General features: G+C 36.8%; 2 protein-coding genes across 5 annotated transcripts in view; one reads left to right on the top strand and one right to left on the bottom strand.

Annotated features, from left to right (window-relative positions):
* Positions 1-14,432, top strand: part of LOC126760632 (eye-specific diacylglycerol kinase) — a 213,050-nt gene that overhangs the window by 100,444 nt on the left and 98,174 nt on the right. The gene's annotated exons all lie outside the window — the stretch shown is intronic.
* LOC126760661 (uncharacterized) lies at positions 9,691-12,684 on the bottom strand. Its single transcript, XM_050476476.1, has 2 exons — positions 10,399-12,684; positions 9,691-10,325 (listed from the first exon to the last, which is right to left on the bottom strand). Exons 1-2 carry the CDS (start codon positions 10,468-10,470, stop codon positions 9,816-9,818), a joined length of 582 nt encoding a protein of 193 aa, XP_050332433.1. The 5' UTR covers positions 10,471-12,684; the 3' UTR covers positions 9,691-9,815.

Here is a 14,432-nt window from a genome sequence, read left to right as displayed (position 1 = left end):
AGGCGTCGAGCACAGCAAGGTGTCACTTTATGAAAGGAGCCAGGAAATTCCAAATTTATAGCTATCTCTCTTGAGTAGTTTTATGCGGCAGTCGCTGGAGTGTGGGGTGCAAAGTAGCTAGACAAATGCGTATAATTTGTAAATTAACTAAAACTTAGGTACCGAGGTGTTCCAACTAACAAACACCCGTGAATAAGTATTTATCTAGTTTTTGTTGTTTTTATAGCACCTTAGTAATATTCAATGCCTTCAACATGACAAGCTCTTTACTAAGTGAGCCTAGTGTGAGAAAGGGATACAGAATGTCCTTGCATTTACCGTTGTGGTAGATGAGGCAGAAATGAAAAATATTCGCTATAAATTTTTCTAAAATGTATAAATATTCGAAATGTTTCCTTCGATTATGACGAATTTACTCCTCGTCACCCTCGTCGCAATGTGTCAACTCTTCGTGCTACGCCAATTTCCGGTAAACATTCCGCCATTAAAGTCTTCAGCACAGCAATCTATTAATTAAAAGGATTTCAGTGAGGGTGGAGTGGTGTTGGTGAGGATTTGTCGTGAGCGCTCAAGACTTGAGCAGCCGGATATAATGCGATATGAGTGTGTTGGTGTTGCTGTTGATGTTATTTTAAGTGTTTCAAACTATAATTGGCAGCTATGAATAGAAGCAGTTGCTGTTAATTTTAAAGCAGTTTACTTTGAAACGTATCCTGACGTGTTAAGTGGCATAGCCGTCTATTAGACGCTGTCGCTTGTGAAGGGGGCGGACACTGAAACACATGTCAGCGATATTCGCGATTTAAGTGTCTTGCTATTGGATTTTTTGAAGCAATAATATTCTAGTGGGGTAATATATATATAAACTTAACCAACTTCAACTCCGTCAAAGAAAAATTTCTCATTATTTCAGGTTTACTTATTACTGTCTGAAAGGATTAGATGTGTTGCTTGTATCAAACAACGCTATTTGCTTAGGTTTATACTAAAATCAAATACCGGGTTGTTCAATAAGTTTTGTCGTTCTATAAGAGAGGGCTTTGCTACTAGCCCAAAATTTATTATGTTTTGTTGGTACACTCTTCATATGAACGTGTATGAAGTTTCATTTCAATCTGTCAATTTATTCTTTGTTTACAAGCCATTTAGTGTCACAGTATTTTTTACAATGGAAAAAATTTAAAATCGTGCAGTGATAAAATTCTTATTTTTGGAAGATGTAGCACCAAGAGAAATTCACGAACGAATGTTAAAAGTGTATAATGATTGACCACCTACAACTAAAACAATAAAAAGATATGTAGGTTGTTGAAGACGATCCACGTGAAGGACGTCCAAAAAGCGCGTCAACACCAGAAATTATAGCCAAAATATATAGAATATGGTTTTGGAAGATCGTCGATTGACTGAGAGAGATTTAGTAGAGACTCTACCCATCCCACTATGCAGTGCGAGCCATATTTTAAGTGAAATTTTGGGTTTTAGAAAGTTTTATGCACCATGGGTACCGCACTCGCTAACAATGGAACAAAAACACATTCGAATGCGACTTTCGCAGCAATATTTGGAGCGTTAAAGGATAAAGTGACTTTTGTGCGTCGATTTGTCACTATGAATGAGAGTTGGGTCCATCATCATGATCCTGAATCAAAACAAGAAGCTAAAGAGTGGTGTGAACCTGGTTGTTCGGCTTCGAAACGAGTTTGTGTCTGAAAATCGGCCATAAAGGTTATGGCATCAATTTTTTGGGATGCGAGAGGAATTTTGTTTGTGGATTACTTGCAAACTGGTAAAACAGTTAATTCTGAACATTATTGCAACCTCTTGCATCAGTTGAAGGAAAAAATTCCTGAAAAAATACCCGGTTTACAGAAAAATAATCCTTTGTTAACAAGACAATGCACCGTGTCACAAGATCATAAAATCCATGAATTAAAGTTCGAATCGTTGGAGCATCCACCGCATTAACCAGATGTGGTCCCCAGCGACTTCCATTTGTATCCAGAACTCAAAAGATATATGCGTGGCAAGCGTTTTTCATCAAATGAAGAGGTCATAACGCCTGTTGAAGCGTATTTTGCAGACCTTCCGGATTCCCACTTCAGGGATGGGATCCACAGATTGGAGCATCGTTGGAGCAAGTGTATAAATGTTCAGGGAGATTATACTGAATAACATAGTGTTTTTTCAATCATAAATTCTTATCAAACGACAAAACTTATTGAACAACCTGGTAATTCTAATTTATGGTCTATTCCCAAAGGTTTACTTTTTTGCAAACAGTTCTGCTTAACAACTTATTAGATAATTTTTATTCGTCAAATTTAGTACATAGCATTCCCATGGCGTCTTATCTTGAAGTTGGTTGATAGTTGCATTTGTTTGAAAACTATTCCCAAACGGTTTATTTGATATTAAAAAAATGTTTCGATATAAAACTTCACATCTCCGAAGAGGGGTGAAAACCCTTTTTCTTAGCATTGTACCAAATATGAGAATCACAGTCCTTTCTTATGCCACTTATGCTTGTTAATTCGATTAATTAAAAAGTACTAAAACCGCCTAAAGTTTAATCATTTGCCTTGGATGTACTCTTCCAATGCTAATTAGTAGATTTATGGTTTTTCGCTTGGTAAAAAAAAAATAAAAATCAAAATAAATAATGTGTATGTGCCCGCTTGTAATTCTGCTCGGGTATTTCCACAGCCACATGCAATAATAAATGCCAAATTTCAAATGAAATGTTCATGCAAAGCAAGCAGAGATCAGAATATTTGGAGTGAAGACGACCGACTGAGAGTTGACAGGGTACATGTCCCCACAGAGGGGAATACTACGAGTCACAAACTCAACTGCAACAAGAGTAGTTTAGCAGACACACAGAAGCACGATAGTTGTAAACACAGCACTACATGCACACACACACACATACAACACAAAGCTGTTGATATTTTGTAATTGGCAAGGCAATTGTGGTAACCAAATAGTTGTACTCAGTTCGTATTAGACACAAACACATACATGGCTGCCCCCAAAACACACACACATACGCAATGGTGTTAGTATGTAAGTGCTCGTGTGTGTGTGTTTTATGAAAATTTATGATTTTAGGTGTAGAATAATGTCAGAGTTTTAATGAGTTGCGTAGAACCATAAAAAGGCAGCGCCTTTCGCTTCGCCATTTCGCCCAAACGAGAGTGCAACAAATGCGAGCTGTGAAATTAGCAAAATAATGAGGTCATTACAAAGTTTGGACGTTGGGGAATGCGATGGTAATGAGAGAGGCAGTGCTAAACAAGAATTTTAATGGTTTCTACCGCAAAAAGTGCCACCAACTAGAAGTGAGGCTTATTAGAAAGATGATAAGTGGAGTCACTACAAACTGATTTCACTGTTGCCTCCCACCATTTTTTCGTTCTTTTTTGCTATCTATCTCGTGGCACGCGTATTTTGCGTTGCAAAAAGCTATACTTTCTTTTCTATTTCCTCTAATGGCTTTTGCTTAGTTCTTCCACAATGATGAATATCCTTTCACGCCTACACAGACCTACTAAACACACACTTAACGCGATATTTGTGCAATTATGAAAAAACACTTTCATATTCGCATTTGTACGTTGTTTTCGGACATTTCATGTGTTAATTACGCGGCAGAAATGCTTCCGCCTTAGGCGCATGCTGATATAATTATTATTATGCTCATCCCTTTTTCGGAGCGGTTTTTCATTAGCGTAATTTAGGCGTTTTAATGGACTTTACGTGCGTTGCAGACATAAATATCATTTCATGCGAGCAAATACAGTTGTACATGCGTGCGTTTCTGAAAGTCATACATATGGTACAAGCGTTCACACACATCCAAACACGCGCACAAACGTTTCACACAGATATTTGCGTTCTTAAATGTATTTAAAATATTTTAAATATAAAATTATAGAAATTAAATAAAATATAAAAATAAACTAAATTAAATTCAAAAATTGGGTTTTGATGGGAGATAATTAACCCTTGGAGCATAGGGGTTGACTGTCTTTCTGTAGTCGAGAACCCACCTAATGTACATTGTTATATAATATGAAGAAACTCTGTACTTTTAATATAAACATTTTATTTAATTTATTCATTTATATGGTTTTGTGATGACTAATATGGGAGGATGCAGCTAGAAGTAGTTAACTCAAGTGAGAAAAGTTCTCTGAGCGGTGTCTACGCCAATAAAGAATAAGAAAAATAATATTTTTGTGACACTTCCTTACGGTAATTTGAAACTGAAAGTACAATCACTTATCTTTTCTTTTGGAACAAAAATAATGCTCATCATTCATATGTACGAGGGCTGCTATATATATTCTGGCCTAGGGCAACACTAAGTGTTGCCAGGTGCAATCTGACACTTCCATTGGAAAGTTTGACATTTTTTAGCATAACATCACTCAGAACGTTTTGTCATTTAATCGTGAATTGTTTTATTTACAGGGAATTAAAAAATTCATCTCGGCCAAAAAATGGAATTAACTCGTGAACATTGTCGTGCGATCATTTTTCACAACTTTCGACGTGGATTATCACGACAAGAGTGCATCGATGAACTAAAATCTTTGTATGGCTATGAAGCACCATCCTATAGCACTGTGAAAAACTGGTGCAATGAATTCAATCGTGGCCGACGCTCGCTCAAAGACGAATTCCGTGAAGGTCGTCCAAAAACAGCCGTTGTGCCAGAAAACATCGATGCCGCTCGTGAACTGATAATGCAAGACCGTCATGTAACATACCTTCAGATAGAGGCATGCCTATGCATTTCTCCTACCAGCATACATTCGATATTGCATGAACACCTGGCCGTAAAAAAGGTTTGTTCTCGTTGGATCCCGCACAATTTGACAATCGCTCAAAAAAAGGCTCGTGTGGATTGACGAATCATGGATCTATGCGTATGAGCCCGAAACAAAACAGCAATCGACAAAAAAAAAAAATATTAATAATTTTCGTTGATAAATATGCCTATTTACATTATTAGGCCAGAAATATATATAGCAACCTACGTATCACGCAACTTTCCAATTGTCCCTATATTGAATATTTCGAATAGCATCTAAGATATCTTTAATTGTTAATATAAGAATGTTAAGCCTAGAATACTCTGATTTCATACCAAAAAAGAATGTAAACGATCTTTCGCCTTCCTTGGTCCTTAGACTCTGTAGGTATGGGTATTTCAGATCATAAGAAAAACCATTTAAGGTTTCATTGATTTTCAAGGCGTGAATAAAAATATTTTTTACTGCTTTATTAAATTCTATAACATCTCTAGAATATTGTTGTAAATTCTCAAATTGGTTCGAATAATAGTTTTGGAGATATCTACGCACTCGAGATCAGTTATAGAGTTACTTAAAGCTTTAAAGGCGTTTTTCTCGAAATTGTCTTCGAGGTATAACTTAAAAGGTCTTGACCGAGGGATTTTCTTGTTCAATTACAAATACTTAAAATAAAAACGTCGATAAATGTTCACCGAAATTTGGATTTTTTCGTAAAAATGGCTGCCAAAAATACAATTTTCGCTTCTTTGGATTTTCCTTGGTCTAATATCTAGTTTATGATCATATTTAAAATATTTTATTCTTTTCAGCTTTGATGATCCTATAAGGAGCTCTGCTCCTCAACACCTCGTTTCCGAGGGTCTGCCGAAAATGTCGTCGCAATGGCCGAGTTTTGAATATATTCTTTCTGAAAATTTCAAAAAATCTTTTAAAATGTCGAAAAAAAATGTTATTAAAAATATGCAATTTTTTTGCTCGAAGAAATCCATGTAACCTCCTAATGAAACCATATAAGAATACATTGCACTTTAAATTTAATTCAGTGTTAATTTAAAATTTTACAGACCTCTCTAATGCTTACCATTCGCGAGAGTATGCAATGCTCGGTTCTGGCCGAGCTTATTGCTTCAATTATATTTCTTATTTATTATTTTTGCTTTAAATTCTGCCTCGGGTATCATATCTCAAAAATGGCTTATCATGGTACTTCATTAATATCGAATATTTATGTGCATGTAGAGCTGATGGCAGAGGTATAAATTTGCCTTATCATTCAAAATGTCGGCTCAATTATGTAAGCAATATTTTAAAGTGGAATCACCTGTCGAAAAAAGCTCCCATAAATTCCACAGTCGAATAATAAATTCAATGGATTTATTGTTGTATTTTCATAGTAAGCTCCGAGCAATATTCAACACATACACACATACGCACTTTTCATTACTCAATAACGGTTACTGTAAAAATGGTTGCGTTAGCTTTGACAATCGGCAAATAACTGCATGCGAATGACTCGTCCCTTTCCGCTAGCAATCGGTGTAACTACTAAAATCCACCAGTGTTGCCACACGTTTATGTAAGTGCGTGTGTGTGTGTGTAAAGGTATGTAGTGGCGAAAAGTGTGTGTTTCTTTGTGTTAAAGCCAAGATGGTGGCAAGTTTTGCGGAAGCTTCTGCTCTCGACATTTTTCTTCGGTGGAATTTCATGCAAATTTCATGTAATAACCCACACACACACATATATATATACGCACATAACTGTATGTTAACATACGACACACGTTCGCCGCCACACTTTATGGGTCCTGCGGGTAAATATCTATTTAGCACATGCAGATGTGTGAGTGTGTGTGTGTCAACGGAGCAAACGTGCAAAACATGAGAAAACAAGAAAGTATAAGCATGTATGTATGTATATGTGTGTTATGCGCTGGCTTAGGATTTTGGCCGAGCTGGAGTCCTTCTTAGTCAGTCAGACAACTTGCTGATCCAGTGCCCGAGTCGTTACATATTTATACACATGTGTGGTTACATTTGCATTCGAATATTAATACACACACATACATAAGCGCAACAATGGCGTGTGGGCGATTTATGCGTGTTCATGCCGCTGCTTAACATGCACGTTCCATGTTCATGGCCTCCCCACCTCGCACTGCCGCCCATCCCATCCAGTCAGTTGAGCGCTGCTGCTCAGCTCTGTGCGTATGTGTGTGTTTGCGTGTTTGTAATGCCCCAGCTTGCCGGTTTCAGTCCCATTCTGCTCGGTTTATGAAATGTACCATTTTTTGTCTGATTTGAATGTAATTTTCTCTGTTACACTTTATATTTTGTATGCGCGTGTTTTTATGTCTGTGCATGTGGCTGTGTGTGTGCTCCGAACCCTTCACACACATGCATTTCGTGTGAAAGCAGCTCTGGGCTTTATTTCTCCATATTTCGCGCTTTTTATTTGCGACCTTTCTTTTACCATTTGGCCTTCTTTCACTCTGACGGATTCGGTGCTTTTTTTGATTTTAGTTTGCAGTTTTTGCTTTTGCTATATTTTCGTTTTCAGCAGCGGTGTGTTATCTTTCGATTTCCATAAGTTAAATTTGTGTTTGCTCGTGTCTCGATTGTCGTCCAAACATCACGAGAATGTGATGTTTTGATTTATTTTTATTATGTTATAGCTTTCCTGAGAACTACAGCAGTTTTACCAATTTAATTTTAATAAAATAACAATAAGATTCCGAAGAAAGGGAAAACTACTATTTTGCCTTATCATCACTATCATTTGGATTGCCCTGTTGGAGTGGTAGAAGTTAGTTTGTTCGAATTAAAAGCATCATTTTGAAAGTCGCTTGGTTCATAAGTAGTATATTCGTTCTCGTTTCGAGATTTTGGGTTAAAGTAAGTTGCACTTATTCTTCTGTAACATGAATCGAACTGTTGCAAGTAGGTAAAAATGGTGTTTTTTCATATCAAATCAGCAAAAATTGCTTCAATGATTTGAAATACTAATTTCGTGGGTAGCCGAAAGAGTCTTTTCGTATTTTGTGAATAGATGTCGTTTCAGCCGTATATCTCCAAAGCTTCTAATCACAGCGTGTCATACCATATAGTGGTGGAAAGGTGAGATTTTAAGCTTCATTTGGCAAAAAAACAAATTAAATTCGGGGAAGTTGAAAGAAAGTTACAGCTGCAAAAATGAGTGAAAATAATGAAGAAATTCGCTGTATTTTTAAATTTTTGTATAAAAAAGGCCACGCAAACCACCAATGAAATTTGTGAAATTTACGAAGACCATGCAGTATCAGTTCGTGTAGCATGTGAAAGATGCACCTCCCTTTGGTCGACCTATCGTTGAAAAAGTGGTGAAGCTCCACAAATGGTCGCAAAGCCAGGATTGACGCCTTGAAAGGTTATGCTGAGTGTTTGGTGGGATTGGAAAGAAATCATCCACTTTGAGCTGCTCCAGGCTGGTCGAACGATTAATTCTACATTTCACTGTCAACAACTGATGAGTTTGAAGCAAGCAATCGAAAAAAACGGCCAGAACTGATCAACAAAAGGCTTCGTCTTGCATTAGAACAACGCTAGACCACACACATCTTTCATAACTCGGCAAAAACTGGCAAAAGCTTGGCTGGCGAGTTTTGATACATCCACCATATAGTCCTGACCTTGCACCATCGGACTACTATTTGTTTCGGTCAATGCAGAACTCCCTTAATGTAGTAAAGTTGGCTTCAAGAGAAGCCTGTGAAAGTTACTTGTCGCAGTTTTTCGCAGAGAAACCAGAATAGTTTTACACTGATAAAATAATGTCTCAAGCGGATAAATGGCAAAAGTGGTCGACCAAAATGGTGCATATTTGGTTCATTAAAGTTGATTAAAAATATATAAAAAAAATAAGTTGAAGTTTGATTATAAATACGAAAAGACTTTTGCGACCAACCAATATTAGCATCTTTCTATTTGCTGGGAGGCTTCGCTTAAAGGCTTTCAATTAAAAAAATTCTGATTGAAAAATTGCATGCGTGGCTGCCACACGACAAATTTTATACATATATAGCTAGTAGCTATAGAAAACTAAGTACAAAAATGCATACTTTATCAAAATTTAATTTTTTCAAAATGAATTCAAAAACACTAAGAACATGATTTTGATTAAAACCTAATTAAATCTCATTTTTGTTATTAAACACATAATTTTCCGGAATTCTAGTTTCATGTCTCATTATCATCACAGCGAACAGAAATATTTTTTCGCTTCCTTTTTGTTTTCGCTGGAATATTAACATAGTAAAATCCACCTATGGACGTTGCTAATTAAAAATTCAAAATAATTTTGTGCAAAAACAAAAACAATTGCGAACACAGCGTTTGAACCCGCAAAGAGCCACAAAAGCCCATGCCGCAGGATTGTGTGCCACACGGGAGCAGCAATAGGCGCGCACTCAGCGGAATACATACGATGAAAACAATGGAATTTTTGCGCTGTGCTCAAAACAGCGGTAATTAGAAAAAATTGCACCGCAAAGTGTGCCGCGGCACGCAGCTCTTACGGCTTTGTGCAACATGCATCGTGCAACGTGCAGAACGTTTGCCCTGCATTTGCTTGATTGGCGCTAAAGTCGCGCGGATATTAGAAAGCCGCCAAAGCAAAAAGCGAGAATGCCACAGTACACAACAACAATGCGCCGTTATTATAACAAAAAGTCAGGAAATGAGAAAAGGAAAATAAAACTAATGTTTGCATAATTAAGCTCCCTTGGCGAGCCGTCGGAATTGGGTCACACACATGGGGATGCAATTCGACATGCAACCCGGCTAATGCCACAACGCCTTAATTAAAGAAAAACAAACGCACAATTTTACAAAGATTCCAAAGACTCAAATTTGCTTATTTTCGGAAGACTTTAAACTAACTCGACGAAGAAGTGCAAGTTTTTCAATGCTTTTTTTACAGTTAACTGGTTTTCTGGGATACTCCGAAACAATATGGTATTTAACACGACTTGATAACAGTGCCGTTGATCTCGTAGTGGCATAATTTCTCCAAAGTCTTGTTCGGCCGCTGATCGTAGACCGTGCCGAGCAGTGTGTAGATCGTGTTGGGCCAGTACATGAACTTCAGCATGCCGGTGTCAGGTGGCACGTGTATATTTTTGAAGACATACGTGCCCACCGATAAGGGGCAGTCTAGGCTCATGTTGCCACCACTCTTGGAGAGCAGCTGCTGTGCCACATTGTTGAAGACCCGTATGCGCTTCACATACTTCCAAAACTCACACGTCTTATAGGTGGCGTTGTAGAGCGACTTCGGCGGCTCGATTTTGCCCAGCTGATTGCGTTTGGTGTTCAATTGGAGCAGTTGGAGGTGCCAGGTCGGCGTTGCGACTGCTTTTCGGACGTACGTCGACGCGGTTAAAGTCATATTCTTCTGCCAGTCCATGACAAGTCGGTAATCGGGCGTGTCGGTGCTGCGAAAGCTCAGTATTTTCAGCTGGTAACAGTACTGTGGAGAGAAAACAATTAAATTTACCCATCGAAAGTGTAGGAAAAAATATTTGTAATTAAAAGCCGATCACCTGCCACGAGTAGCCGATAAGCATGCAACAGATGAAAAGACACAGCATGTTGCATTGCAATCGTTGTGCCATTTATTACGACGATACTATTGTATTATGGGAATTTTTTCGTTGCTCCACTTTAGTCAATGCTCTTCAATACCATTTGTCAGTAGTAATTTTACACTTGTCCAAGTCATCGCCCACCTGACCCAGACAGACAAGCCTCTTCGCTGGAACTCGTTACGCTGCGAAATTACTTGCCCTAATGACTTTTAAATGACATGGCTGAGTTGATGAGTGGTTTACTAATTGTTCCCAATTGTTTTGTCATTTCAATAAAACAACAACGGCAATAAATAAAAATTACAAAAAATGTTTTAATTGTTTGGTTTACAATTCAATTGGGTTTATCTCCGAACACATTCGTCATCAATCGATTTAACATAATTTTTTCATAAAAACACAAGGAACGCGTTTACCACAAACAACATATTGCCTACAGTAGCGGCAATGAAAATAGTGATGTTGAATTCCTTGTCATATTAGAAACGCTCTATTCTGCCTGAGCTTTAGAACTAAAAAGCTAAGCGCAGAAGCAGATGAGAAAATTCGAAAGGGAAAGCGAACCGTGTATGTTTTAAAGAGCGTAGGGAAAATTAGAAATTAATTAATTACATTTTTTAATTCAAGTGAAAATGCCCGCATTTGGATTTTCTTCTTCAACATAAAAATCTACTTAAAGCACTAAAAAACAACATGATCTCAGTAAATATGGCTACTGTAACTTAAAAGCTTTTCATTGCGATTTTCGCGCTCGTCAGTGTACTTAATAAAAAATGCTAAAACTAAAAAAAATAAAAAAATTATTCAATTTTATATAGCACCCAAAGGAACTTCAAATTGTTAATTTAATAATTTTTGGAGCAATGTAATTGACATATCTACATATATAAAAGAATTCCGAATTCCCATTTGATAATAAGATCATATTCTACATTGAACGAGGTGCGTTAAAACAGCAGTAATTTTCATACAAAAAAATTGATTGTGAAACTTCAGGCAGGGCCCCATCAAAATGGAAGTTTAATCGATGTTGGACCTGTTGGAAATTTGTTTCGAAAAAAGCTAATTTTCAAAACTAAAAAGTTTTAAGAAGGCTATTATAAATATTTTTAAAGAACTTGCCATCTTTTTGTTTTTATTCATTTAACTGAAACAAATGAAAACAAGAAAAAACGTTAATTTCGGCTGCACCGAAGCTAATATACCCTTCACACGTGCATTTATAGTAATTCGATCTGAACAATTTCTTCGGAAATTAAGCAGTAATTCATGTCAAATTTCGTGAAGATACCACGTCAAATGCGAAAGTTTTCCATACAAGCCCTTGATTCCGATCGTTCGGATTGTATGGCAGCTATATGCTATAGTAAGCCGATCTGAACAATTTCTTCGGAGATTACATTGTTGCCTTAGGAAATAATCTATATCAAATTTCGTGAGTATATCTTGTCAAATGTGAAAGTTTTCCATACAAGAACTTTTTTCCGATCGTTCAGTTTGTATGGCAGCTATATGCTATAGTTAACCGATCTGAACAATTTCTTCGTATATTACATTATTATCCTGTGCCAAGTTGTGAAGATACATTGTCAAATGTGAAAGTTTTCCATACAAGCACTTTTTCCGATCGTTCAGTTTGTATGGCAGCTATATGTTATAGTGGTCCAATATCGACGGTTCCGACAAATGAGCAGCTTCTTGAAGAGAAAATGACGTTTGCAAAATTTCAAAACGATATCTTAAAAACTGAGGGACTAGTTCGTATATATACATATGGACAGACAGACAGACAGACGGACGTGGCTAAATCGACTCAGCTCAGCATACTGATCATTTATATATACATATATACTTTATAGGGTCTCTGACGCTTCCTTCTGGGTGTAAATATTAAACCTTGTATGTAGTATATTAACAACAACGTATCATAAACGAAAAATTATTGCCATAAAAAACTCAACCAAAGAAGGCCAAAATTTAAATTTATTATTCAACACATTCGCCATGGCGAGCAACACAAATAATGTACAGCATGCATATTTTAATGTCTTTTAATGTGCTGCACGCCGATTAATTGCTTTGAACAAATACGAGTATTAATTATCTCGATGCGTGATTTTGTTTTTATTTTATTAATGCCAAACACACAATGATTTTTTGCTTCCCGCTAATTAATCACATAAATTGAAATTCACTGCAAAATGAAAGCGATAAAAAGTAATCCGGAGCAAAACGGCCACATGTCCGCATGTCACGTTTATGAATGCGCCGAACGCTCTGTACACATTCCGTTTCAATCCATTTGATTGATAGATAGGCAATAAAATATTTATTAAATAATTGAAATTATTATTGGGCATTGTGGCGGAATGGCGGAATGGCGATGCAGAGAACAAGCGAAGTGGCCATTTATGCAGACAATAAATAATTGAATGCATCCACTATTATTAAATGAAATGTTGAAAGGGAAATGTCCTTTTGGTTGTTGGGCATACATATCTACATATGTATTTATATGGAAGGGGAAAGTCCGGGCCGGGTGAATAAAATCTCGTTAAGGTTATATATTTTCGCATAACAAATATTTTCATATCAATTGAGTGAGCTGAAATTTAAATCTAGCCTTAAATAGGAAAGTTAGAAAAGCCTCAACAGCAACGACACCTACATTTGTGGAAAGCTCATTTGTAATACATTGTGACAAAAGAGCACACGGAAATTGTAATTAAATTCATCGGATAAATGATATTTCCAAAAATGTATTTTCGTAAGTTGGTAGGACTGTCTTTTATTACTATGCCAAATATGTGCGCGTTTACAGCAGAGAGATGGGTAGAGAGCTCGACATATCTCGCCAATCCTTTCGAATAATTTTGGTGGTTATTTTGGGTATGAAACGCGTTCTTGCTCGACTCACCCCGATAAAGCTGAATTTTTTTCAAAAAGATTACCGTAAACAAGTCCCTTTGGACATCATTTCCTTATTCCCTACTAGTTGATCTTGCGAATTCCGATCCCACATTCATGGAGACCATTATAACCGATGAGCCGATGAGACATATGTATGTAAGTTTATGAGTTTGACATTCAAACAAGTCAACACTCACTCATTGTAATGGTATCCGTTTTCAGTCGGACGCAGAGATAAATCAAAATCGCTGAAGGAGCTGAAGACGATCAACCGTGCAGCCCTTTTGTATTTCGAGCTCAATAAGCACTAGCTGTGCCGTTTTGATGCACTAGTCGTAGATCTTTTTATTATTGCTATCACGTTTCACCTTCTCGTTCAAACCATTTTGTGGTTTCGATGAAGCTACTAATGTCCGTTATGCCTTTTTGTTCTGTGTCGGATCTGCGATGTGGCTGGGCATGCACAGATAAAGTGTAAAATTGTTTCCTTATTCCCTACTAGCTCGCAACCTCGGCAGATGTTCTTGTAGGGCATACCCATTTTGAACGCATGTTCTCCAAATGGCCAATACCCTGTTATAGGAGCAGTTAGTCTGTAGATACTTTTCCTGGACCTATTTAATTAATCGTTAGTTCTTTTCTTGTCATATATTGGCCATATCTGCTATATTTTTCCATCTGTTCTGAAAATATAAAACTTACTAACTTCTTAAAAAAATCTGATATTTTGACTTGAGATTTTTTGATTGAAAAGTGGGGATTTTTTCGATATGCAGTCAATATCAGATGAAAATTAAATAAAATACAGTGTGTTAGGTACATAAGAAGGTAAGTTTACACCAAAATTACGTGAAAGAAAATATTTTGTGTACAAGTTAAAAATAAAATACCCAAGATCTGGGTTATTTGAATGCATCAATTTAATTTTGAGGTTATGTCAAAAATGTAAGTATACATAAGTTATAGATCTTTTCATTACCTACAACGTTGCTGTATGCCTCTTTTGAATAGCAATAGTAATTTTCCCGGAAATCGAGAAAAAATTAATCCTTAAAAAATAAAAATGGCCCTTCTCCTTC

The sequence above is a fragment of the Bactrocera neohumeralis genome, chromosome 5 (genome assembly GCF_024586455.1).
Source record: "Bactrocera neohumeralis isolate Rockhampton chromosome 5, APGP_CSIRO_Bneo_wtdbg2-racon-allhic-juicebox.fasta_v2, whole genome shotgun sequence".
NCBI classification, from domain to species: Eukaryota; Metazoa; Arthropoda; class Insecta; order Diptera; family Tephritidae; genus Bactrocera; species Bactrocera neohumeralis.
Note: the sequence above shows the minus strand (reverse complement) of the source record. Positions and strands in the feature narration are given on the sequence as shown.

Coding starts and splice junctions, on each gene's coding strand:
- LOC126760661 (XM_050476476.1), bottom strand. CDS start 10,470: ATGGCACAACGATTGCAATGCAACATGCTGTGTCTTTTCATCTGTTGC. Junction 10,326..10,398: donor TTATCGGCTACTCGTGGCAG/GTGATCGGCTTT, acceptor TTCTCTCCACAG/TACTGTTACCAGCTGAAAAT.